Below are 27,040 nucleotides of genomic sequence, written 5' to 3'. Positions count from 1 at the left end.
TCCCAGCATGTCCTGATACAGCCTGTGGCTCAGCAGCTGCACTAAATGAAAACTACAAATCCCAGCATGTTGGACTATATAGTAGTATATAGTATAGGTCAGTGTTTCCCAACCAGGGTTGCCTCCAGCTGTTGCAAAACTACAACTCCCAGCATGCCGGACAGCCAACGGCTGTCCGGGCATGCTGGGAGTTGTAGTTTTGCAACAGCTGGAGGCGCTCTGGTTGGGAAACACTAGTATATGGTGCAACAAGAGTTGGAGGATTGGTTGGATAAATACCGACCATTGCATTGCTGGTATTTTTAATATAAAAATACTGGCAGGGCGGCCAAAATACCGGCTGTGCCAGTAAATTACCGGCCATTATATGGAGCAGACATGATTGCCTCTACAGTGGTCCCTTCTACATACCCCAACATAACCCGGCCTGTTGTTAAGAGAAGACTAATATAAATGACTGGAAGAATAATAAAATGAAAGGACATAAAAACAGAAGCGACACAGAAAAAAATAAGCCTTTTCTACTTATTTTCCTCCCGGCTCACTCTCATCATCTGCTATTAATAAGATGCTTGCCGTAGTGCCGGGCCTGGTCAAAGTGCCCTGGCCTTATACCTGCGCTTTAACAGCATTGTCTGTGTTGTCATTCGACCTCATGTACCAAATCTGCCAAAAAAACAAAATCCTCTTGTGGTGTCCCGGTACAGGACATGGTCCTGACCCTTTGTCTAGAGTCCCCTCATCCAGAGTTCCTCCATGCTAATGTGCTCTCCTGAAGGGCTAACCCCTAGTCGCCTCTCAATATGTTAATATTTAATATGTATATATATATATATATATATATATATATATATACATATATTTAATTAATATAGAATACCTCTGTAAAGGACCTTAGAGGTCACGTGCCTGTAATTTATGTTATGCTATGGTTTAAGGACCTTTGGGTCATGTGATATACCCAGAGTTCCAGAGGTCAGGACTGACAGGTTACTGCTAACCAATGAGCTTTGTCCCTCCCCCTTAGTATATATAAGGGATTGCTGCCACTTAATTCACACTCTTAGTTCCAGACTATCAGAGAAAGCACATCTTATATCTCATTATCAATTCAAGCTAGGCCTGAAGCCTTATCTTCCGCAGCCACTAAACCGCGAGTTATCCAGCTCAAAACTACTAAAATCCTGTGTGACTACTGCAACTCAATTATATTCAAATCAGTAGCACAGTGGCTAGCAAACCAAAGCTCATTGTTCTCAGAAGTCCCAGCAAACCTGTGAGGAACCTGAACTACGGTCCGCTATACAAAGACTGTTTTGTTACCTGCAGTTGCATAAAATATGCAGTAAAGTTTATTCCAGTTTTCATCAATAGCTACTGTGGACATTCCTTTATTTATCCCTACTGTTTGTGGGACTGTTGGCGGTAGGACCATTACCCTAAGGAAACCGCATCCTGGCATCATGACAATTAAGGGTAAAATACCAACATACCCTACACTATTACCTGCACCACCTAGACACCACACTCTGTTCTGAGACCACCTCCAAAAAACATGATATTGTTTCCTGGAGACATAACTTGTAGTTCCGAGACCTCATTTCAAAATCTGCACCAGGGCCTCCCCAACTATCAAGTGCCATGTGTAGTGTTTATAAAGGGGCAGAGGGTCCTTATGGCCCAAGGAGTGACCACAACCTTTGCTCTGTGGCTTGCTGGGGGGGAAATTAAAGGGGTACTCCGGTGAAAACCTTTTTTCTTTTAAATCAACTGGTGGCAGAAAGTTAAACACATTTGTAAATTACTTCTATTAAAAAATCTTAATCCTTCCTGTACTTATTAGCTGCTGAATACTACAGAGGAAATTCTTTTCTTTTTGGAATGCTCTCTGATGACATCACGACCACAGTTCTCTCTGCTAACGTTATTATAATAATAATAACACTTTATTTATTGTTGTCCTTAGTGGGATTTGAACCCAAGTCCCCAGCACTGCAAGGCAGCAGTGCTAACCACTGAGCTACCATGCTGCCCTTAGCTTACATCTGCTATGCATGGTTGCTAAAATGGACAGAGATGTCAGCAGAGAGCACTGTGTTCATGATGACATCAGTGTTCAAAAAAGAAAGGAATTTCCTCTGTAACATTCAGCAGCTAATAAGTACTGGAAGGATTAATATTTTTTAATAGAAGTAAATTACAAATATGTTTAACTTTCTGCCACCAGTTGATTTAAAAGAAAAAAGTTTTTCACCGGAGTACCCCTTTAGGCAATGTAGTCTCTGAGACCTTTGGATGACTTGGGTGACCAGAGGGACGAGACATCCATCTACATACCTAGTAGTGCATTGCGTCCATTGTCATCTGGTAGAAACCTCTTGTCCACCGCACATACAAGGACGTGATCTGGCAAACTTGGAGACTTTGCACCAACCAATAAAAATCCCGGGGGCACTTCAAACTGCTCAGAGGCAATTGACGCCAATCTCAAGTCCTTACCGGCCTGACAAAAACCTAAAAAAAAAAAAAAAAACATACTTGGTTATACCTATTTAACCAAATTCAGAGAACCCTCAAAAACAAAAAAAAATCATATTCCTTGCTCTCTGGGTCTGGTCAGTCAGGCCTAAAACTGGCCATACACATTAGATCAGTGTTTCCCAACCAGGGTTCCTCCAGCTACAACTCCCAGCAGGCCCGGACAGCCAAAGGCTGTCCGGGCATGCTGGGAGTTGCAGTTTTGCAACAGCTGGAGGCACCCTAGTTGGGAAACACTGCACTAGATTAAAGGGGTACTCTGGTGGAAAACTTTTTTTTTTTTTAATGAACTGATGCCAGAAAGTTAAACAGATTTGTAAATGACTTCTATTAAAAAATCTTTACCCTTCCAGTACTTTTTAGCAGCTGTATGCTACAGGGGAAATTATTTTCTTTTTGAATTTCTTTTTTTTGTCTTGTCCACAGTGATCTCTGCTGACACCTCTGTCCATGTCAGGAACTGTCTAGAGCACCATAGGTTTGCAATAGGGATTTTCTCCTGCTCTGATACGGGCATCAGGTGTCAGCAGAGAGCACTGACAAAAAGGAAATTCAAACAGTTGCTAAAAAGTACTGGAAGGGTAAAGATTTTTTTAATGGAAGTCATTTACAAATCTGTTTAACTTTCTGGCACCAGTTGATTTAAAAAAAAAAAAAAAAAAGTTTTACACCAGAGTACCCCTTTAAAGTCTGGAGAAGCCAATGGTCTCATCCAGGACCAGCCAACCATCTAAAGTGTATTGGGCCTTTTGAGAATGGTCAGGTATGTTAAATTTGTAACATGCCCAGATGTTAGGTTCTCAGGAAAATAAGCTGTTGCAAGAGGTGTCTCTCAGTGGCTTTCTTTTAAATAATGTAATGAATAAATGTATAGATATTTTAAATATTACAATTCATTCATTGTTTGGGTGTGCATTTACGGAGTCAGATAGTGGCTCTGGTTGGCTCATTTTTGCCCCGTTTCTGGTTTTCTGACCGGACTAAAAACCGTGGTATGCTACCTGGTATTCTGGGATATGGTAGCGCCCAGTTTTCACATCTCCCAGAACTACAGGCCCTACTGTACCAGATTCCATGCCATATCACATATATATTTCCTGTAAAGGAGTAGTCCAGTGGTGACTCAGTGGTGAACAACTTATCCCCTATCCTAAGGATAGGGGATAAGTTTGCGATCGCGCGGGGGGGGGTCCGACCGCTGGGGCCCCCTGCGATCTCCTGTACGGGGCCCCGACAGCCCGTGGGAAGGGGGCGTGTCGACCTCCGCATGAAGCGGCGGCCGACACGCCCCCTCAATACAACTCTATGGCAGAGCCGAAGCGCTGCCTTCGGCAATCTCCGGCTCTGCCATTGAGATGTATTGAGGGGGCGTGTCGGCCACCGCTTAGTGCGGAGGTCGACACCCGCTATCTGGTCGGAGAGCCTGGCCCCCGTACAGAGAGATCGCAGGGGGCCCCAGCAGTCGCAGCCCCCCGCCCCCCCGCGCGATCTCAAACTTATCCCCTATCCTTAGGATAGGGGATACGTTTTTCACCACTGGACTACCCCTTTAAGATTATCTCCATATTATGACTGTACATGGAGTGACTATAGGTCTTTTGTAGATCTAGAATTGTTGAGTAGTTAAAGTTTAGATCAATCTAGTTATGTTTAAATATGTTTAAAGGGGTATTCCAGGCCAAAACTTTTTTTATATATCAACTGGCTCCGGAAAGTTAAACAGATTTGTAAATTACTTCTATTAAAAAATCTTAATCCTTCCAATAGTTATTAGCTTCTGAAGTTGAGTTGTTGTTTTCTGTCTAACTGCTCTCTGATGACTCATGTCCCGGGAGCTGTGCAGTTCCTATGGGGATATTCTCCCATCATGCACAGCTCCCGGGACGTGACATCATCATTGAGCAGTTAGACAGAAAACTTCAGAAGCTAATAACTATTGGAAGGATTAAGATCTTTTAATAGAAGTAATTTACAAATCTGTTTAACTTTCCGGAGCCAGTTGATATATATAAAAAAAGGTTTTGCCTGGAATACCCCTTTAAGGCTGCATTCACACCACGTTTTTACTATACAGTTCCCATATACCTTTTCAATGTGAAAACCGTATGGAACCGTATTGAAAACCGTATGCATTGACTCTCCATTGAAAACCGTATGCCAAACGATGCATCAGGTTGTATCCGTTTTGCGTGTTGTTCGGTTTTGTCCATTTTTTTTTCCCATACCCAAAACCGCAGCCTACCACGGTTTTTGGTCCAGGTGAAAAACCGTATACATGGGATTCAATGGGAACTGTACAGAACTGTATGTGCGTACGGTTCCATACGGTTTTCACCATACTGTTTTTGACTTTGCATTTTTTTTTCATGGAATTTCAATCAAACAAGTGAAACTTTATTCATAATGGAGTGAAAAGTTAAAAACGTATACAGTTTTTTCTTAAAAAAACTGATGCAACCGGACATTATTTTTAAAACTGTAAACGGTTTTTAACCATATACGGATTAAAATTTGTACACACGTTTTGATGCAGTTTTGAGGAATCCGTTTTTCATCAAAAACCTCATACAGGAACTGTATTGCAAAAACGTGGCGTGAATGCACCCTAAGGGTGCGTTCCCACAGGGCGTATACGCAGCGTATTTCACGCTGCGCAAAATTTACGGCAGCAGCGGGAAATACGCTATTCCTTGCTCACTATACACACCGGGCTTTCTGGCGGCAACCCTATGCGTGTAGTGAGTTTTGGAGGCGGGGCCTCCATGACTGCTTGGGGCCTCCATGATGTGCCTGCTTGACTGTGGCACGCGGCTCCGCCTCCAAAACTCCCTACACACACAGGGAAAGCCCTGTGTGTATAGTGAGCAAGGAATACGCTGCCGTAATTTTTGCGCAGCGTGAAATACGCTGTGTATACGCCCTGTGGGAATGCACCCTAAGGCAGTATTTCCCAACCAGGGAGCCTCCAGCAGTTGCAAAACTACAACTCCCAGCATGCCCAGTCAACGGCCAACAGCTGTCTGGACATGCTTGGAGTTGTAGTTTTGCAACTGCTGGAGGCACCTTGTTTGGCTTCAAATCAACCAGTGCTAGAAAGTTATACAGATTTGTAAATTCCTTTGTTTTAAAAATCGTAAAGGAGTACTGGATAGGGGATAAATGTCTGATTGCGGGGGTCCAACCGGTGGGACCCACGATCTCCTGCATGGTGCTCCGCTCTCCGCATGAGCTGTGTTGACCCATCTCGTGTATCTCCGGCTCTCTAATAGAGATACATGGAGGGGGCCTGCTAAGTGCTGACCACCGCTTTTTGCGGAGGTCGCCAGTCTCTTTGCATGGAGCAGAGATCGATCTGTGCACGAGGAGAACAGGGCGCAAGGCAGGAGATCGCAGGGGGTCCCAGAGGTTAGACGCCCCCTGCGATCAGCCCCTTATCCCCTATCCTTTGGATAGGAGATAAATTGTTTAGCACCACAGTACTCCTTTAACCCTTCCAGTACTTATCAGCTGCTGTATGCTCCAGAGGAAGTTGTGTAGTTCTTTCAAGTCTGACCACAGTGCTCTCTGCTTACACCTCTGTCCGTGTCAGGAACTGTCCAGAGCTGGAGCAAATCCTCATAGCTCCAGACAGTTCTTGAAAGGGACAGAGGAGGCAGAAGAGAGCACTGTGGTCAGACTGGAAAGAACTAGACAACTTCCTGTGGAGCATACAGCAGCTTATAAAGTACTGGAAGGATTAAGGTTTTTTAACAGAAGTAATTTACAAATCTGTTTAGCTTTTTGGCACCAGTTAATTTGCAAATACTTTGCTTCCTCAGGAGAACCCCTTTAAGGTATATTAGCAGACTTTGTGAGATTAGTACCTCAGGCTCTGAGTACTTACCATCAGTGGTGCAGCAGCCTTCAGGTGGAGGTTTGTTCTGATACGAGTGAGTTGGACTACTTGACCCAGATACATCATCGTCTTCATCATCATCGTCATTGTCCACACCACCTACAAATAAAATACAATAAAATATTAAATAAAAAAAGAATCACTCTAATTGATGATGTTTCATGGTAAACACTCAAAATTCTTCAGATGTGAACAAGAAATGCTTCCTTAAAATCTATACTGCAGCTCTTCCTGTTTGTTTCGGCTGTTCATATAAGTCACAAGCCCAGCGCCAGCAAAGGTGCCTGGAGATCTGAAGCCATTGCAGCATGAGTTTGTTATAAGTGTAAAGAACATGCTACTAAAGTAATGGGGAAACGTAGACGCCCCACGTGTTCTGAAGCATTAGCAGTGCCTACATGGATTACAGCAGCATGAACCCCATGACAGGTTCCCTTTAAAGCAACAGTGCCCTATATTAAAGGGGTACTCCGGTGGAAATGTATTTATTATTTTTTTTTAAATCAACTGGTGCCAGACAGTTAGGGTATGTTCACACTACTGAGTGTGAACGGAATCTCCGTTCGCTGATTTCAGCGAGCGGAGATTCAGCCTGGCAGCCGGCGGCGGCGGTAGGACTGCGCGGCACTGCGCTGTCACCATTGACTGTGCTCGCGGACTTCCGCGCAATGAACATGTTCTTTCTTTGCGCGGAACAAATTCAGCGGCGGAATTGTCTGCCGCTGACATTCCGCAGTGTGAACAGGTCTCGCGGAAGACCCATTCACACTGATGGTAATGTTCACTGTGCGAAATTTTACTTGCGGAATTCCACGAGCGGAATTCCGCGGGGATTCCGCAGTGTGAACATACCCTTATACAGATTTGTAAATGACTTCTATTAAAAAATCTTAACCCTTCCAGTACTTATCAGCTGCAGTATACTAGACGAAGTTCTTTTTTTTAGGAATTTATTTTCTGTCGGACCCCAGTGCTCTCTGCTGACACCTCTGTCCGTGTCAGGAACTGTCCAGAGCAGGAGAGGTTTGCTATGGGGAATTGTTCCTCCTCTGGACAGTTCCGGACATGGACAGAGGTGTCAGCAGAGAGCACTGTGGTCAGACAGAAAATAAATTCAAAAAGAAAGGAACTTCCTCTGTAGTATTCAGCAGCTGATAAGTACTGGAAGGATCACAATTTTTTAATAGAAGTAATTTACATATCTTTCTGGCACCAGTTGATTTAAAAAATAATAATAATAATTGTAATAATTAAAGAGTCCATCTGTAAATGGATTTGCTCACTGTTCATCGTGTAGTCACAATGGACAACATGGTGGACATAGGAGCGTAACCGGAAAAACGTGCACCATAATGACAAGCAGACTTTCACTTTGTTTTTTACTTTCCCCTGTTGACTGTAGCTTTAAGGCCAATGTAATGGAAATGATTAGTGGAATTTACTACATGAAAGGCAGCGGCTCTGTGATGGTATCAGCTCCTTCAGCCCATTAGAGAAAATGCTAATATCCCTCCCACAGGTTCCCTTTGTAACAAGTAGGAAGAGAGCAGTAGTCAACGCATTGACTAAGAAAAGGTGTTTATAAAGGGCACGGAAGCATTATACGTTTTTCTTTTTCGAACAATTATAAACGCACTTCCTAAGCCAATAAAACAATTCCATGTCAACGTCCCCTATTATGGCTGCAAAATCTGGATTGCTGTCCCTATTCAGAACCAAACCTACAGAACAGTATTGTTACGTTTCGAGGTGCCTCCGGCTGTTGCAAAAACTACAACTCCCAACAGTATTGTTACAAACTGGGGTGCCTCCGGCTGTTGCAAAAACTACAACTCCCAGCATGCCCGGACAGCCAAAGGCTGTCCGGGCATGCTGGGAGTTGTAGTTTTGCAACAGCTGGAGGAACGCTGGTTGCAAGACACTGATCTAAAATCTATATAACCACAAGGGGTTCACAAGGGCGCAGCATCTTTTCTGCAGCATATGTTCTGCATAAAATCCGCAGCGGATTTTGCTACCATTGACTTCGACGGATTCCCAGAAAACACGCAAATCTGTCACTATTGCAGATTTTCTGCTGACCCAAAAATCTGCTACAGAAATGCGCCCGTGTGAATTGAGTATTTTCTGCTGCAGATTTGCTGTAGCAGATTTTTGTACCCGTAAGGGTATGTTCACACGGGCGGATTACCTGCGGAATTTCCGCCGCGTATTTGCTGTGGAAAAAATTATTTTTTCCGCCCGTAAATTTTTCGGCGTCAATTACTCTTCATTTACTCTGTGTGAACGTACCCTAAGTGTTCTCTGAAAGCACCTGTCTCGGGAACTGTCCAGAGTAAAAGAAAATCCCCATAGCAAAGCTCTTCTACTCTGTGCAGTTCCTGAGACAAGCAGAGATGTCAGCAGAGAGCACTGTTGACAAACAGAAAAGAACAACTCAACTTCAGTAGCTGATAATTATTGGAAGGATTAAGATTTTTTAATAGAAGTAATTTACAAATCTGTTTAACTTTCTGGAGCCAGTTGATATATATATATATATATATATATATATATATATATATAAAAAAGTTTTATCCTGGAATACCCCTTTAAAAGCACACCCTATGTCAAAACCTGTGCAGATGACCAGTTGTCCATAGCAGCCAATCAGATCACTTCTTTCATTTTTCAAAGGCCTTTTCATAAATTAAAGAAGCGGCGATCTGATTGGTCGCTATGGGCAACTGGTCAGCTTTTCCTCTGCACAGGTTGTAAGAAATCTCCCCCAAAGTTACACATATCCTTTATTAAGTAAAATAAAAAAAAGTAACAAAACAATTTAGATCTATAGGAGAAAAAAGTAGGTGTGCTACAATTTTTCTCCCCAAGACCTGCACCAAATCAGTAAATCTTAATAAAATAGGAACAAAACCTACAACAAATAGTGAATATTGCCCTAGGTACCAGCTTAATCTGTACTAAAACCACATCAAAAGCAGCATTATAACTGCACAATTGAATAAAGACAGTAGTGGATACAAAAAAAAAATATATATATATATATATATTAAGTAATAAAATAAGAACTATTAAATAATTATAAAAAAAAATATATAATAATTGATACTTTTCATTGCATTATGATCCACTCCTTTTTGTACGCTCACTCATTTCAGCGCTCAATAGTTAACATAGTGATGTCTAAAGTAGTGGTGTCTGGGCATTCTGGGAGTTGTGGTTTTGCAACATCTGGAGGTCCACAATTTGGAGAACACTGCTATTAAAGGAATACTGTAGTGTAAAATAAGGATAGGGGATAAGTTATGGATCGCGGGGGGGGGGGGGGGGGGGGGGTCCGACATCTGGGACCCCTCGCGATCTTCTGTACGGGGCCCTCTACAGTTGGCAGGAAGGGCCCCGTACAGCATGCCGCGGTGGCCGACACGCCCCCCTCATGTATCCCATAGAGATACATGGAGGGAGCGAGCCAGTCACTGCATCATGTGGGGACAGAACACTCCCTTCATGCGGACTGCCGAGGCCCTGTACAGGAGATTGCGGGGGTCCCGTGATCCATAGGAGATAAGTTATTTTGCACTACAGTATTCTTCCCCCCCCCCCCTATCAATGGTACCCTAGGCTGTTGCCTACTCCTCCTGTCCCTGCCAAAAACTGCATATCTGAATTTAGCCGCATAACTACATAAAAAAGCAGATTTGCCATTCTGGACTGTAGGAAAGCATGATCGCAACATCTTGCCAGGTTTGAAAACCCCCTTGTATTTAAAGGGGTTATCCAGGAAAAAAAACTTTTTTATATAGATCAACTGGCTCCAGAAAGTTTTTTTTGTCCAGACCTCCAGGAGAATAAATGCTAATAATTAATGATAATAATTATAGTATTTATTCTCCTGGAGGTCTGGACAAAAAAAAACCTCTTTTTTCTACATTTGTATATTGCAGCTTGGGTATAGCTGCTTGCCCATTTGACCTCGGGGAATATTTAATTGTGAGCTGCACATAACCTTCCTTTTTCTTTTAGATTTGTAAATTACTTCTATTAAAAAATCTTAATCCTTTCAGTACTTATGAGCTGCTGAAGTTGAGCTGTTCTTTTCTGTCTAAGTGCTCTCTGATGACACGTGTCTCGGGAACCGCCCAGTTTAGAAACAAATCCCCATAGCAAACCTCTTCTATTCTATGCAGTTCCCAAGACAAGCAGAGATGTCAGCAGAGAGCACTGTTGCCAGACAGAAAGCAACAACTCAACTTCACCAGCTGATAATTATTGAAAGGATTAAGATTTTTTTAATAGAAGTAATTTACAAATCTGTTTAACTTTCTGGAGCCAGTTGATATAAAAAAAAAAAGTTTTCCTGGAATACCCCATTAAGAAAAATAGGGCGCCCTGAAGAAGATGGTAAAAAACATTGCTTAGTAAAATATATCTAATGCAACGTCAAGGTCTCATATCATAGTAAAGAAGAAAACAAGTTCCAGCTGCAAAATCCTTAATCCTTGGTTTCCTTTCAGGAGATGAATGCTGTGAAATCAATAGCAAGATCTGCATTTTTACTAATCCAGGAAATTTCAAGGAATTATGAACCATTATTAAATTCACCAAGCTTCAAAGAAACGCGCTGAAACCTGAGCATGGCCGAGGCTTTATAGCTACCATGTCGGGCTCAAACTGCTGTATCCCTCTATGGCAGTGTTTTTCCAACCAGTTATTTTCTATCTTCACAGGATAGGGTATAACAAGCTGAGGGGTAGGGGACTGACCGCTGAGACACCCAACAATCAGTTTAAATGAGGAAAAATTGTCTACCAAATGAATGGAGCGAAGCGCGTGCGTGCGACCTGTGCACACCATGTCAGGCTCAAACTGCTGTATCCCTCTATGGCAGTGTTTTTCCAACCAGTTATTTTCTATCTTCACAGGATAGGGTATAACAAGCTGAGGGGTAGGGGACTGACCGCTGAGACACCCAACAATCAGTTTAAATGAGGAAAAATTGTCTACCAAATGAATGGAGGGAAGCGCGTGTGTGCGACCTGTGCACACCATGTCAGGCTCAAACTGCTGTATCCCTCTATGGCAGTGTTTTTCCAACCAGTTATTTTCTATCTTCACAGGATAGGGTATAACAAGCTGAGGGGTAGGGGACTGACTGCTGAGACACCCAACAATCAGTTTAAATGAGGAAAAATTGTCTACCAAGTGAATGGAGCGAAGCGCGTGTGTGCGACCTGTGCACACCATGTCAGGCTCAAACTGCTGCATCCCTCTATGGCAGTGTTTTCCCAACCAGGGTGCCTCCAGCTGTTGCAAAACTACAACTCCCAGCATGCCCGGGCAGCCAAAGGCTGTCCGGGCATGCTGGGATTTGTAGTTTTGCAACAGCTGGAGACACTCCGGTTGGGAAATACTACTCTATGAGATACATGCATGAGCATGGAGAGGCCAGCCAGAAGTAATGTAAGCATAACTGGCAATCTATGCAAGAAAAAAATAGATGTAGCAGAGTTAGGTGTGTTATTTGACACTACACAATATGATATTGCAATGTGCAGTCTGTGGTGTAGACTGCAGGTCATTCTACAGTCTGATATGTGGCCCCAAAAAGTTAAAGGGGGTATGTACCTAACTCGAAAAGTTATTTTCTTTCTCCACAGGATAGGGTATAACAAGCCGATGGGTAGGGGACTGACCGCTGAGACACCCAACAATCAGTTTAAATGAGGAAAAATTGTCTACCAAATGAATGGAGCGAAGCGCGTGTGTGCGACCTGTGCACACCATGTCAGGCTCAAACTGCTGTATCCCTCTATGGCAGTGTTTTTCCAACCAGGGTGCCTCCAGCTGTTGCAACACTACAACTCCCAACATGCCCGGACAGCCAAAGGCTGTCCGGGCATGCTGGGATTAGTAGGTTTGCAACAGCTGGAGACACTCTGGTTGGGAAATACTACTCTATGAGATACATGCATGAGCAGGGAGAGGCCAGCCAGAAGTAATGTAAGCATAACTGGAAATCTATACAAGAAAAATATAGATGTAGCAGAGTTAGGTGTGTTATTTGACACTACACAATATGATATTGCAATGTGCAGGTCATTCTACAGCCCGATATGTGGCCCCAAAAAGTTAAAGGGTACATGTGCCTAACTCGAAAAGTTATTTTCTATCTCCACAGGATAGGGTATAACAAGCCGATGGGTAGGGGACTGACCGCTGAGACACCCAACAATCAGTTTAAATGAGGAAAATATGTCTAACGAATGAATGGAGCGAAGCGCGTGTGTGCGACCTGTGCCCCATTTATTCTTTATGGGGGTTTGAGAACATTGCCGTCTGCCAAGCTCAGCGTTCTTGTGATCGGTGGGGGTCCCATAAGTGGGCAATACTACTTTAAAGGGGAACTGGTGGGAACATTTTTATTTTATTTTTAAATCAATTTATGCCAGAAAGTTAAACAGATTTGTAAATAACTTCTATTAAAAAAATCTTAATCCTTCCAGTACTTATCAGCTGCTGTATGCTCCAGAGGAACTTGTGTAGTTCTTTCCAGTCTGACCACAGTGCTCTCTGCTGACACCTCTGTCCATGTCAGGAACTGTCCAGAGCAGGAACAAATCCCCATAGCAAACCTCTCCTGTTCTGGACAGTTCCTGACATGGACAGAGGTGTCAGCAGAGAGCACTGTGGTCAGACTGGAAAGAACTACACAAGTTCCTCTGGAGGGTACAGCAGCTAAGTACTGGAAGGATTTAGATTTTTTAATAGAAGTTATTTACAAATCTTTTTAAATTTCTGGCACCAGTTGATTTAAAAAAAGAAAATGTTTTCCACCGGAGTACCCCTTTAGTTTTGGCTAAAAATAATGACCAAAATACCGTGTGTGAACCCGTTCTAAATAATTTTTCCGACTTTACATGCAATTTTGTAAGGGTATTTCGGTAATTTGAGGTAAAAAAATGGCAAAATAGGCCTTAATGTGTTGACACCGAGGAATTTCTGAGCAAAATCCAGCGGTTTCACTCGTAAATTCTGTTGCAGCAGAGTTCTTTTTTTTATTTTTATTTTTTTATAGGATTCTGCTGCAATGTGCACATGGCGGAATTCCTGCAGCGGAAACATCTACCACAGAAATTCCGGAATCCACAGAAAGGATTGTCAATTCTTTCTGCAGAATCCGAACAGAAATGCATTGCCGTCTATGGAGACAGCGCATTTCGGAGCGGTCCAAGCAACGGCATGTTTTGCTGGCACTCGCTGTCTGCCGAATGTCCACGTAACATTTTCAGGGGAGACATTCTACAAAAAATCCGCCGTGTGAACATGTCCTTAGAAATCAGTAAATTCTGTAATATTCATCTCTGCTGAAGATTCAGAAATAAAAATCATTAACTAATTGCTAATTAGCTCAATGCATTTAAACTGTCTGGGTTAGGCCATGTTTATACACCGTAAAATTGGCATTTCATTTGCTGTAAAACTGCATTTTTATGTAAAAAAAACCAAAAAAAATACAGGTAAAAGATTTTCATAAAATAATGTGTTAATAATGTTATAATGCACGTAAACAGCTAAGAAAATGGACGGCTTTACATCCTCTAGAGCAGTGGTCTTCGACCTGCGGACCTCCAGATGTTGCAAAACTACAACTCCCAGCATGCCCGGACAGCCATCGGCTGTCCGGGCATGCTGGGAGTTGTAGTTTTGAAACATCTGGAGTAGAGATGAGTGAACTTACAGTAAATTCGATTCGTCACGAACTTCTCGGCTCGGCAGTTGATGACTTTTCCTGCATAAATTAGTTCAGCCTTCAGGTGCTCCGGTGGGCTGGAAAAGGTGGATACATTCCTAGGAAAGAGTCTCCTAGGACTGTATCCACCTTTTCCAGCCCACGGGAGCACCTGAAAGCTGAACTAATTTATGCAGGAAAAGTCATCAACTGCCGAGCCGAGAAGTTCGTGACGAATCGAATTCACTGTAAGTTCCCTCATCTCTAATATGGAGGTCCGCAGGTTGAAGACCACTGCTCTAGAGCAGTGTTTCCCATCCAGTCTCTCCAGCAGTTGGAAAACTACAACTCCATGCTGGGCATGCTGGGAGTTGTGGTTTTGCAACAGCTGAAGGCACACTGGTTGGGAAACACTGCTCTAGAGGCAGCCATATATGTTGTAAAATTCATTTTTTAATCAGTTATTTATTTTATATGTGTTTTGTATTACAGCATCTGCTACATACAATAAAGGACCTTAAGAGTCCTAGACCGGAAATAGAAATAGAAATATTTGTCATCAATGAAATGTCAATTACTCTGATATGACTAAGGGTTAAAACTAACAAAGGAAATAACCAATATGGAACATTTTGTTGCTAATAAAATAGGAAATGTTGACTCATGATAATTATTGGGATTGTATCTACAGTTATGATGATAATCTCATCATACAAGGTATGTAATGTTATATGTCTGGGGATTATATACCGGATGGCAGAAATATAGAAATCATGTTCTGTGGTTAGTTAGACAATATCTAATCTTGTATGAGGACTTTATATCATATTTCCAGATATTACTCATTCTTAAATGTTTCATACCAGTGAAAATATAAATTAATTTCATTGTAGTATAAGTAATAGCTTTCAAGGCGATAGACAAATAGATAAGTATGAGATAGATAGATAGATAGATAGATATGAGATATATAGATATGAGATAGATAGATAGATAGATAGATAGCAGATAGATAGATAGATATGAGATAGATAGATAGATATGAGATATATAGATATGAGATAGATATGAGATAGATAGATAGATAGGTAATATATATGAGATAGATAGATATGAGATAGATAGATAGATAGATAGATAGATAGGTAATATATATGAGATAGATAGATATGAGATAGATAGATAGATACTGTAGATAGATAGATACTTTAGATAGATAGATAGATAGATAGATAGATAGATAGATATGAGATAGATAAATAGATATAAGACAGATAGATAGATAGATATGAGATAGATAGATAGATACTGTAGATAGATCGAAATGAGATAGATATATACTGTAGATAGATGGATATTAGAGATAGATAGATATGGGATAGATAGATAGATAGATACTGTAGATAGATAGATAGATATGAGAGAGATAGATAGATATGAGATAGATAGATAAATAGATAGATATGAGATAGATAGATAGATACTGTAGATAGATATGAGATAGATAGATAGATAAATAGATAGATATGAGATAGATAGATACTGTAGATAGATAGATATGAGATAGATAGATATGAGATAGATATGAGAGATAGATAGATAGATAGATAGATAGATAGATATGGGATAGATAAATAGATACATATGGGATAGATAGATATATAGATATGAGATAGATAGATACTGTAGATATAGATAGATACTGTAGATAGATATGAGATAGATATTTATGAGATAGATAAATAGATATAAGACAGATAGATAGATAGATAGATAGATATGAGATGGATAGAAAGATATATATGAGATAGATAGATAGATAGATAGATACTGTAGATAGATAGAAATTAGATAGATATATACTGTAGATAGATAGATAGATGGATATTAGAGATAGATATGAGATAGATAGATATGAGATAGATATGAGATAGATAGATAGATAGATACTGTAGATAGATATTAGATTCCTTTGCATTTACTAGGTCAGTGGTCTCCATACTGTGGATCTCCAGATGTTGCAAAACTACAACTCCCAGCAGCTGTTGGCTGTCCTGACATGGTGCAATTTGTAATTTTGCAACATCTGGAGGTCCACAGTCCTAGGTGATACCTTACATAGAACTAACATGAATGTAGTCTGTCCTAGTCCATATCATATCTGTCCCAGTCCCTAAAGGATCTCACATCGTGGCCTCTCCCACATTACGGATCATAGGAAATGAGTCTGTCCATAGAGCACCCCATAGGAACCTTCACAGCCCATGTAACGTGTGATGACAAACTCCATTCAGAGTTGGATTCTGGGAACTATGTCTGTTCTTACCTTCTATGGATGACAACTGCTGTTCAGCTTCTAAGTAGAGCTGGGAGAAAATGGGTCTTGGGACCAAGTTGTTGGACCTCAGAGAAGCCTCGATGGAATTGTGCAGAACTTCCTCGAAACGCGTTGTCTTCAGCTGTCCCGCATATGAATTCCCCATCTTCCATAGGAGGCAAAAAAGAATAGAGAAGTTAGTTTTTTTTGTGTGTTAGATCTTCTCCAGTGGGTAAAGATGCCCTCAGGGTATATCATGTATATGGGTGGTGAAGGACCATGGTGATAGAACAGAAGGAGAAGCCCAAGAAGCCTGTGTGTCCTGGTGCAAAGCAAAGAGCAGAATGTTGTAGTGAGCTGTGTGGAGCTGCAATGAGGCAGCAATTCCTCCTCTGTGACTGTGTGATCTGAGCCCGGGCAATTCCTCCTCTGTGACTGTGTGATCTGAGCCCGGGCTTGATATATTACAGGAAGCAACCTGCCAGCAGCTATTTCCAAGTCACCAACAGTGACCACAGACTGACACCTTATAAAAGATCTGACCAGGCCTGTGATCCTGGAGAGGACTCCCTATGGTTTACAAGCTGTACAAGAACATCACAGTAAGAACTGTTTGTCAGACAATACATTTCCTCCTACTCCCAAAAAGAGATAGAGGCTCATTGTGAGCAGACAGACACGACTCCGCTCTCCAATTAACCCCATAATCACTGGGACATGTTGACCCTTATGCTCCCACATTAAGCCTCGGGACGTCACTTCGAGACCATCTCACCGTTTCGTACGCAAAACACAAAATTGCCCTAAAGGCAGATTACTAAACTTTTTATGGAAGACTGTATCATCTAAGATATCAACTAGGCAGAAAACAAATGGAAGTGCCAAACTATAACTTGACTACGCAAAAACTTTAAGGTGCCCCACCAAATAAAAAAAATAAATACATAAATTACCAGTAAGTATAACTAACTATAAGTAGTACCAGTAGGTAAAACTAACTCTAATAAGTACCAGTAAGTATAACTAACTCTAATAAGTACCAGTAAGTATAACTAACTATAATAAGTACCAGTAGGCATAACTAACTATAATAAGTACCAGTAGGTATAACTAACTATAATAAGTACCAGTAAGTATAACTAACTATAATAAGTACCAGTAAGTATAACTAACTATAATAAGTACCAGTAAGTATAACTAACTATAATAAGTACCAGTAGGTATAACTAACTATAATAAGTACCAGTAAGTATAACTAACTATAATAAGTACCAGTAAGTATAACTAACTATAATAAGTACCAGTAAGTATAACTAACTATAATAAGTACCGGTAAGTATAACTAACTATAATAAGTACCGGTAAGTATAACTAACTATAATAAGTACCAGTAAGTATAACTAACTATAATAAGTACCAGTAGGTATAACTAACTATAATAAGTACCAGTAGGTATAACTAACTATAATAAGTACCAGTAAGTATAACTAACTATAATAAGTACCAGTAGGTATAACTAACTATAATAAGTACCAGTAAGTATAACTAACTATAATAAGTACCAGTAAGTATAACTAACTATAATAAGTACCAGTAAGTATAACTAACTATAATAAGTACCAGTAAGTATAACTAACTATAATAAGTACCAGTAAGTATAACTAACTATAATAAGTACCAGTAAGTATAACTAACTATAATAAGTACCTTTTGTTTTTACTTTAAGTTGGGGGGGGTGGCACCCTCTTTAGCCGTGCACCCCACCCCTCTCAGACTGGAGGTGGTTTAGTCAATGGCTGATCCAACATGTCACACAGTCAGAGGCTATATGCACAGCAGAGGTGAATTATCATGCTAGGGTCCCATCCGATATGAGGCCACCTCCGCGTGGTGGATGGGGGGACACATTTTGATCAAAAAGTGCGCTAAAAGCCTCCATTTTTTGACCAAGAGTGCTGTTGCAACTTTCTTTTTTGTACATATAATAAGTACCAGTAAGTATAACTAGCTATAATAAGTACCAGTAGGTATAACTAATTATAATAAGTACCAGTAAGTATAACTAACTATAATAAGTACCAGTAAGTATAATTAACTATAATAGGTTTTAGTAAGTACCGTATAACCAAATTTCTTTGAAAATACCCCCCAAATGTTTTATCCGAGATGAGTGAATTGATTTGGAACACATCAAATTCAAATTTCAAATTTCAGCAAATCCGAAACTTTTAATATATTTTTTTGCCATGCTGGGAGTTGTAGTTTTTCAACATCTGTACGTCCACAGTTTGGAGACCGCTGCCTCTAGACTGAGCAATTAGCTATGCAACATTAGGCTGTGTTCACATGTGGCAGATATGCAGTGGATTGCCATGCAGATTATCCACAGTGTATTATTCATTTAGTTATTTATTTCTTTATTTTTAAATCCGCACAGAAATCCACAATAAATTGTTCTGAAATTTCTGTCCCATGTGACCTGATGATGTATTTTCCACAAACAGGCGGACTTACCATTCAGAAGTCTGGGAAAGATTGATGAGTGGTGTCGGGGACCAAATTTGCTTTCCTAGAACTCTGCACTAGGGTATGTCTTGGGGAGAGCGGGGTTCAGGGTTTTCAACACGGGGGTTGGGGTAGAGCAAGGTTCGGGGTTTTCAATGGGGTAGCGCCGCGGCCATAGCCCTAACTTGTTGTTTTCAACACAGAGTGCCTCCAGCTGTTTCAACACTACAACTCCCAGCATGCCCTGACAGCCAATAGATGTCAGGGCAAGCTTGGAGTTGTAATGGTGAAATAGCTGGAGGCACCCTGTATAGGTGAACTAAGGGCGGAAGTCGCCCCCCCCCCCAGCAGGCATTAGTGACGTCGCGCCTACTGGGGAAGTCTGCCTGGTAAGTGAGCACATTACCAGGCAGACAAAAGGGCATTTTTAATATAGTAAAAAAAAAAAAATGTAAAGGCAGGGAGGGGGTTAGGGATAGATGGGTAATAGGCAGGGACAGGAAAAAAAAAAGGGGGATGGTGGGAGCTACTCTTTAAGAAAATATTTTTATTTGTCTAAAAAAAATCATAGGGGCATTGTTAGCATTATTATTATAATTTTTTATAATTTCAAATATATTTCTGTATTTGTATTACATACTGTGATTAAACAAAGCAGTATTAAAAAATATAGTACAATAATAACAACAGTAATAAACACATTATATCACAATTGATCTTTTAAGGCCCCGTATTATAAAAACAAAGGGGTATCCAGGATTAGAAAAATATAGCTACTTTCTTCTAGAAACAGTGCCACTCTTGTCCTCAAGTATTGCAGCTTGATCCCTTTGAAGTGAATGGAGCCGAATTGTAATACCACACATAACCTGAGGACAGGAGAGGCACTGTTTTTGGAAGAAAGCAGCTCTGTTTTTCTAATCCTGGATAACCCCTTTAATAGTGTTTACAGCACAGGGGCCTTAAAAGATTAATTGTGATGTAATATAGTTATTACTGTTATTATTTTACCATATTTTTTACTATTAATTTTTTCAATAAAAATACAGGACTGCATTTTAAAATAATATAAAACTATCATGCTAGCAATGCATATACTTTTTTATAGACAACTGAAAATGTTTTCTTCACTGAATTTGCAAAAATCAATTTAAAATTGAACTAAAAAAATTGACTCTCCAGCTGTTGCAAAACCACAACTCCCAGTAGACCCTGCCTGCCTGCCTGCTGGGAGTTGTGGTCTTACAATAACTTGAGAGTCACAGACTGGAGACCATTGCATTAGAGCGTGTAACAAGTAGTGAGTCCAGCACAACAGTTCTCTAGTAACTTTGTGTATTTCTTTTTTTTTTTTCTTCATTTAAATGGGCACTGTCACCAACTTTATATTTTGATATGTTGTAGTATTTATGTACTACAACATATCTCTAATATACTTTTATTATTATTTTTTTTTAAATTAAAATGGTTTAACATTTGGTTTTACATTTGAAAATCGGCCACTAGGGGTCTCCCTCCTAGTGGCCGGCTGCAGCCTGGCGTGACGTCACGCCTGAAAAAGGACTGATGCGGCCGGGCATCGGTCCTTTTTCATTCAGGCTGCGCTCGCTCCCTGCCTGTCAATCAGACAGGCAGGGAGCGAGCGCATTGGCTCCCCGGCCACTGGCTGGGAGGCCACTCCTCCCGCACATCGCCGCCGCTGCCTCGTCGCCGCCGCTGTCCCTGCACGCCCGCTGCCGGACTCTGCAGTAAGTGTAGTGAGGGAACGGGGTATGCGGGAGGGGGATTTGTGATGGAGGGAACGGGGTATGTGGGGGGCGGGTTGTGATGGAGGGAACGGGGTATGGCGCTGGGGGAGGGAGACGGAGGGGACGGGCTAGCGCCGCAAGTACCTAATAGTTTATCTACACAGGGTGCCTCCAGCTGTTTCAATACTACAACTCCCAGCATGCCCTGACAGCCAATAGATGTCAGGGCAAGCTGGGAGTTGTAGTGGTGAAACAGCTGGAGGCACCCTGTGCAGATGAACTAAGAGCAGAAGTCCCCCCCAGCAGGCATCAGTGACGTGGTGCCTGCTGGGGAAGTCTGTAGTGAGCACACTGCCAGGCAGAAAAAAGGCATTTTTAATATAGTAGAAATAAAAATTTAAAGCAGGGAGGGGGTTAGGGATAGATTGGCAATAGGCAGGGACAGAAAAAAAAATAGGATGGTGGGAGCTACCCTTTAAAAAGCGTTTTTTTATTTATTTTTCCGTTTTTTGTTTTTCATTTATTTATTTTACTTTTCATTGAAGGATTTTATTACAAACATAACATACCGTACTCAAGTATAAGCCGAGTTTTTCAGCATGATTTTTCGTGCTAAAAACGCCCCCCTCGGCTTATACTCGAGTGAACTCTCCGCCTGTCAATCCCTTCTCAGTGGTCTTCAACCTGCGGACCTCCAGATGTTGCAAAACTACAACTCCCAGCATGCCCGGACAGCCGGTGGCTGTCCGGGCATGCAGGGAGTTGTAGTTTTGCAACATCTGGAGGTACCCTGGTTGAAGACCACTGATGAAGGGATTGATAGGCGGTGATGATGACGGGGGGGGAATGATGACAGGGTGATGATGACGGGGTGTTAATGGCGGGGGTCTGGATGATGATGGGGGTCTGGATGATGACATGGGGGGGATGATGTATTTCCCACCCTAGGCTTATAGTCGAGTCAATAACTTTTCCTGGGTTTTTGGGGTGAAATTAGGGGCCTCGGCTTTTATTCAGGTTGGCTTATACTCGAGTATATACGGTAGTAAAGAAAAATAAAAAGTAAAGAAAAAGACAATGGTAACTTAAAAATCAGTTTTACATTATGGAACAAAGTATGGACAACTAACGCGTTTTGGGCCTTAGCCCTTCATTATAGTATTGACAGCAAATTAAATACATATCAGGAATTTTTCTGTATATCTGGCCTCTACTCCTAAAGTGTGACTGTTCCTGTATACAGAATACTATCCCCCTCCCCTTCGGTCATGAATTCCAGGACCAGCTGTCCGAACCCAATTGCTGTACAATATAAACACCTTCTTCAGTCCCATTACATACGCTGTATGTAGAAGAATAAAGATTAGAAATTCTTTAAGTGCAATTTGTCTACAACAAAACTCCAGTTGTTCAGCTGTTAACCCTAATTGTGTAATCCAGAAGGACCCCTATAAATTCCATTCCTGTCTGCAGAGGTGGGAGACAGTGCAAGAGCAGACAGGAAAGTGTGCGCTCACTAAATAACCGGGACCGAGAATCAAACACCTGGACACTATAGTTTCCTCACTGGACACTTAGGACTAAAGAACTACACCAGTGCCAGAGACTGGAGCATCGCTGAACGGACCATCTGATCACTGGGCATTACAAACAAACTGCCAAACAACAGGCACGCCATTACTTGGTATTACACTACAGGACACCAAAAAGGGGGGTATGTAGAAGCACCGATAAAAAACGAGCCCCCTTCCAGGAGCTGCCTGACACTTTTTTTTAAAGGGGTACTCCGGTGGAAAACAATTTTTTTTAAATCAACTTGTGCCAGAAAGTTAAACAGATTTGTAAATTACTTCTATTTAAACATCTTAATCCTTCCAGTACTTATCAGCTGCTGTATGCCCCAGAGGAAGTTGTATATCTTTCTGGAATTCTTTCCAGTCTGACCACAGTGCTCTCTGCTGACACCTCTGTCCACGTCAGGAACTGTCTAGGGTACAAGCAAATCCCCATAGCAAACCTCTCCTGCTCTGGACAGTTCCTGACATGGACAGAGGTGTCAGCACTGTGGTCAGACAGAAAAGAACTCCAGAAAGAAATACTACTTCCTGTGGAGCATAGAGCAGCTGATAAGGAAGGAATAATATTTTTAAATAGAAGTAATATACAAATCTGTTTAACTTTCACGCACCAGTTGATTTAAAAAAAAAATTTCCACTGGAGTACCCCTTTAATATGCAACACTTCCCTGTTTGCTACAGCTATGTCCTTTATAAGACAATCTTAGAATAGGCTGGCCCATACTCCCATGGAGCCCCTTGCAAACTTGGGTACCAGGCCACAAGGTATTACACTACCGGGCGCCAGCAATTTGTGATCCACAAAGGTGAAAAAATAGTGGTTAGTACTGTTGTCTCAATGGAATTTTTCAGGGAATATTGATTGATGCTCTATCCTATGAATAGCTGAGTTGGGTGAGCCACAGTGCCTGGATGTAAACATGATGTATGGAGCCGAAGGCCTCGGCTGTTTATTGTGTAGTGGCCATGCCATGTTACTGCAGCTCCTATTCGCTTCAAAGGGAGCTGAGCTACAGTAATGTACAGAGCCAAGGCTGCACAGCTCATCAGCTCTTGTTGGCCAATGCTTAGTGAAGGTCATCAAATACATTTTCCTTGGAAAATCCCTTAAAGTGGCCAAGTGGACAAATTAGACAAGTGTTGACTCTTCCAACCATTTTTAGTGGTGTATGGAGGTCTTTCAACTCTTCCAACCATTTATAGTGGTGTATGGAGGCCTTCCGACTCTTCCAACCATTTATAGTGGTGTATGGAGGCCTTCCGACTCTTCCAACCATTTTTAGTGGTGTATGGAGGCCTTCCAACTCTTCCAACTATTTTTAGTGGTGCATGGAGGTCTCTCAACTCTTCCAAGCAATTTTAGTGGTGTATGGAGGTCTTCCAACTCTTCCAACCATTTTTAGAGGTGTATGGAGGTCTCTCAACTCTTCCAAGCAATTTTAGTGGTGTATGGAGGTCTTCCAACTCTTCCAACCATTTTTAGTGGTGTATGGAGGTCTCTCAACTCTTCCAAGCATTTATAGTGGTGTATGGAGGCCTTCCGACTCTTCCAACCATTTTTAGTGGTATGTGGAGGCCTTCCAACCCTTCCAACCATTTTTAGTGGTGTATGAAGGTCTCTCGACTCTTCCAACCATTTTTAGTGGTATATGGAGGCCTTCCAACTCTTCCAACTATTTTTAGTGGTGTATGGAGGTCTCTCAACTCTTCCAAGCATTTTTAGTGGTGTATGGAGGTCTTCCAACTCTTCCAACCATTTTTAGTGGTGTATGGAGGCCTTCCGACTCTTCCAACCATTTTTAGTGGTATGTGGAGGCCTTCCAACCCTTCCAACCATTTTTTGTGGTGTATGAAGGTCTCTCGACTCTTCCAACCATTTTTAGTGGTGCATAATCATAAAACTACTGTAGAATCGGAACTGACACAAAGAAAAAGTATAAGGAAACATTTTCAGCTAGGAACACATTCCTAGTTTTTCCTGAAAACATGTGAGAACCCAGCCTTAAAGGGGTACTCCGGTGGAAAACTTTTTCTTTTTTTAAATCAACTGATGCCAGAAATTTCAAAAGATTTGTAAATAACTTTTATTAAAAAAACGAAATACTTCCAGTACTTGTCAGCTGCTGTATGCTCCAGATGAACTTGTGTAGTTCTTTCCATTTTGACCACAGTGCTCTCTGCTGACATCTCTGTCCATGTCAGGAACTGTCCAAAGTAGAAGCAAATCCCCATAGTAAACATTCCTGCTTTGGACAGTTCTGCAAACAGACAGAGGTGGCAGTAGAGAGCACTGTTAGCAGACTGGAAAGAACTACACAACTTCCTCTGGAGCATACAGCAGCTGATAAGTACTGGAAGGATTAAGATTTTTAAATAAAAGTAATTTACAAATCTGTTTAACTTTCTGGCACCAGTTGATTTGAAGATTTTTTTTTCCACCGGAGTACTCCTTTAAAGGGGTACTCCGGTGGACAACTTTTTTTTTTAAATCAACTGGTGCCAGAAAGTTAAACAGATTTGTAAATTACTTCTAATAAAAATAATCCTTCTAGTACTTATTAGCTGCTGAGTACTACATAGGAAATTCTTTTCTTTTTGGAACACAGAGCTCTCTGCTGACATCACGACCACAGTGCTCTCTGCTGACATCTCTGTCCATTTTAGGAACTGTCCAGAGTAGGAGAAAATCCCCATAGCAAACATATGCTGCTCTGGACAGTTCCTAAAATGGACAGCAGAGGTGTCAGCAGAGAGCACTGTGGTCATGAAGTCAGCAGAGAACACTGTGTTCTAAAAAGAAAATAATGTCCTATGTAGTACTCAGCAGCTAATAAGTACTGGAAGGATTAAGATTTTTTAATAGAAGTAATTTACAAATCTGTTTAACTTTCTGCCACCAGTTGATTTAAAAAAAAAAAAAAAAAAAGTTCTTCACTGGAGTACCCCTTTAAATTTCACATGATGAACAATCCCTTTGGTTGAAATCATCCATGTAGATCAGTAGATGATCAGTGCAAAAATACAACTCGCAGCATGCCCGGACAGCTGTTGGCATGCTGCAGGTTGTATTTTTGCAACATCTGGAGGGCCACAGTTTGGAGACCAAACCAGCTTTTATAGTATGGAGGTTGTAGATACACAACATTTCTTCCATGCTTCTTCCATGCTTCAAAAGTGATAACAATGGTCTGGGGTTTGAGGTTTGGAGGTTTGAAGGTGGTGATAATCTTCCAGCGTATTCATCCTGTCCCACAATTCTCGGAGTAAATTGACTGCAGACGCCGTCATTGTTTGCTTTGATTTCCAGCACTAGAGAGCGTCTCACATCAGAGAATGTACTGTCCTCGCTCAAGGGAACAGCGAGTTTTGTTTCACGTCTCTGTCTGCCGCGATGAAGAAGAGTACTATCTATTATCACTGTCCCATTCTTGGCTTTCCAGTCTTTTCTATTAGAGCTGCGTGAAATATCGACGTAACGTCTTGCTGTTCTGCGCAGAAAATTTATGTCGATGTCATTGGCTTCTGAGCAGGAGGATTTGAAGGGTGAATTTCCCTTTCCCAGTCCAAACAGCTGACTGGAACCTTAGCACCAGAGGTGTATTTTGTAGCTTCTGGCGCCCCGATGCAAAATCTGCAACAGGGCCCCCATGAGCCAAATATAATACTGGTCTCTTATGGGGCAGATGTGCTTTGGGTCCCCCTTAGGCACCAGGGATCCGGTACGACTACTACCTCTACACCCTCTATAGCTACACCCCTGCCAAGCACTATCTTATATCAGACTCATGTGCTCCTGATTCTTCCAGTCTGATCTTTTTCTTCTTTGTAAGGCTGGGTTCACACTACGATTTTCTATACAGTTTTTGGATACATTTTTTTTTAAAAAAAAACTTATGCAACCGTACAGAAAACCGTGGCCATAGACTGTCTATTCAAAACCGTATGCACCATATTGCATACGGTTGTCTCCGTTTTTCACACCACACGGTTTTTAACTTTTTTTTTTCTGGACACAAAACCACGTTTTTTGGTCCAGGTGAAAAACTGTATTGACCCGTATACTTTTTTTTTTTTTTTTTTTTTTTACATGGCAGTCAATGGGAACCGTACAGACCAGTATGTGCTTACGGTTCCATCCAGTTTTCACCATACGGTTTTTGACTTTGCACAGTTTTTTTTCTTGGAATTTCAATCAAACAAGTGAAACTTTATTCATAATGGAGTGAAAAGTTCAAAACGTATACGTTTTTTTTCTTAAAAAACGGATGCAACCGGATATCATTTTTTAAACCGTATACAGATAAAACTTTGTACACACGTTTTGATACAGTTTAGTCAGGTTTTGAGGAATCCGTGTTTTTATCAAAAACCTGATTAAAAAAACTGTATAGAAAATCGTAGTGTGAACCCAGCCTAAGGCTGCTTTCACACTATAAAAATACTTCCGTTATGAACGCCAGTTATAAAGAGCCTGGAAATCGGCAGTTACTGTATTTTTCGCTGTATAAGACGCACTTTTTCTTCCCCAAAACTGGGGGGAAAAAGTTGGTGCGTCTTATACGGCGAATACACCCCTATCGCGGCGGTCCCTGAGGCCATTAACGGCCGGGTCCCGCGGCTAATACAGGACATCACCGATCGTGGTGATGCCCTGTATTAACCCTTCAGATGCGGCGATCAAAGCTGACCGCCGCGTCTGAAGGGAAAGTGACACTAACCCGGCTGTTCAGT

The 27,040-nt window shown here is 41.4% G+C and overlaps 1 protein-coding gene across 7 annotated transcripts in view; it reads right to left on the bottom strand.

Annotated features, from left to right (window-relative positions):
- GREB1 (growth regulating estrogen receptor binding 1) overlaps positions 1 to 27,040 on the bottom strand; it is a 197,317-nt gene that overhangs the window by 93,242 nt on the left and 77,035 nt on the right. For all 7 annotated transcript variants that reach the window (XM_056564205.1, XM_056564202.1, XM_056564207.1 and 4 more), the window contains exons 3-5: positions 16,489 to 16,645; positions 6,422 to 6,532; positions 2,338 to 2,514 (exon numbers count right to left, since the gene is read on the bottom strand). In XM_056564205.1, coding sequence (XP_056420180.1) covers positions 2,338 to 2,514; positions 6,422 to 6,532; positions 16,489 to 16,645 — 445 coding nt within the window. The remainder of the gene's footprint in view (positions 1 to 2,337; positions 2,515 to 6,421; positions 6,533 to 16,488; positions 16,646 to 27,040) is intronic.

The sequence above is a fragment of the Hyla sarda genome, chromosome 3 (assembly GCF_029499605.1).
Source record: "Hyla sarda isolate aHylSar1 chromosome 3, aHylSar1.hap1, whole genome shotgun sequence".
Classification (NCBI taxonomy): domain Eukaryota; kingdom Metazoa; phylum Chordata; class Amphibia; order Anura; family Hylidae; genus Hyla; species Hyla sarda.
Note: the sequence above shows the minus strand (reverse complement) of the source record. Positions and strands in the feature narration are given on the sequence as shown.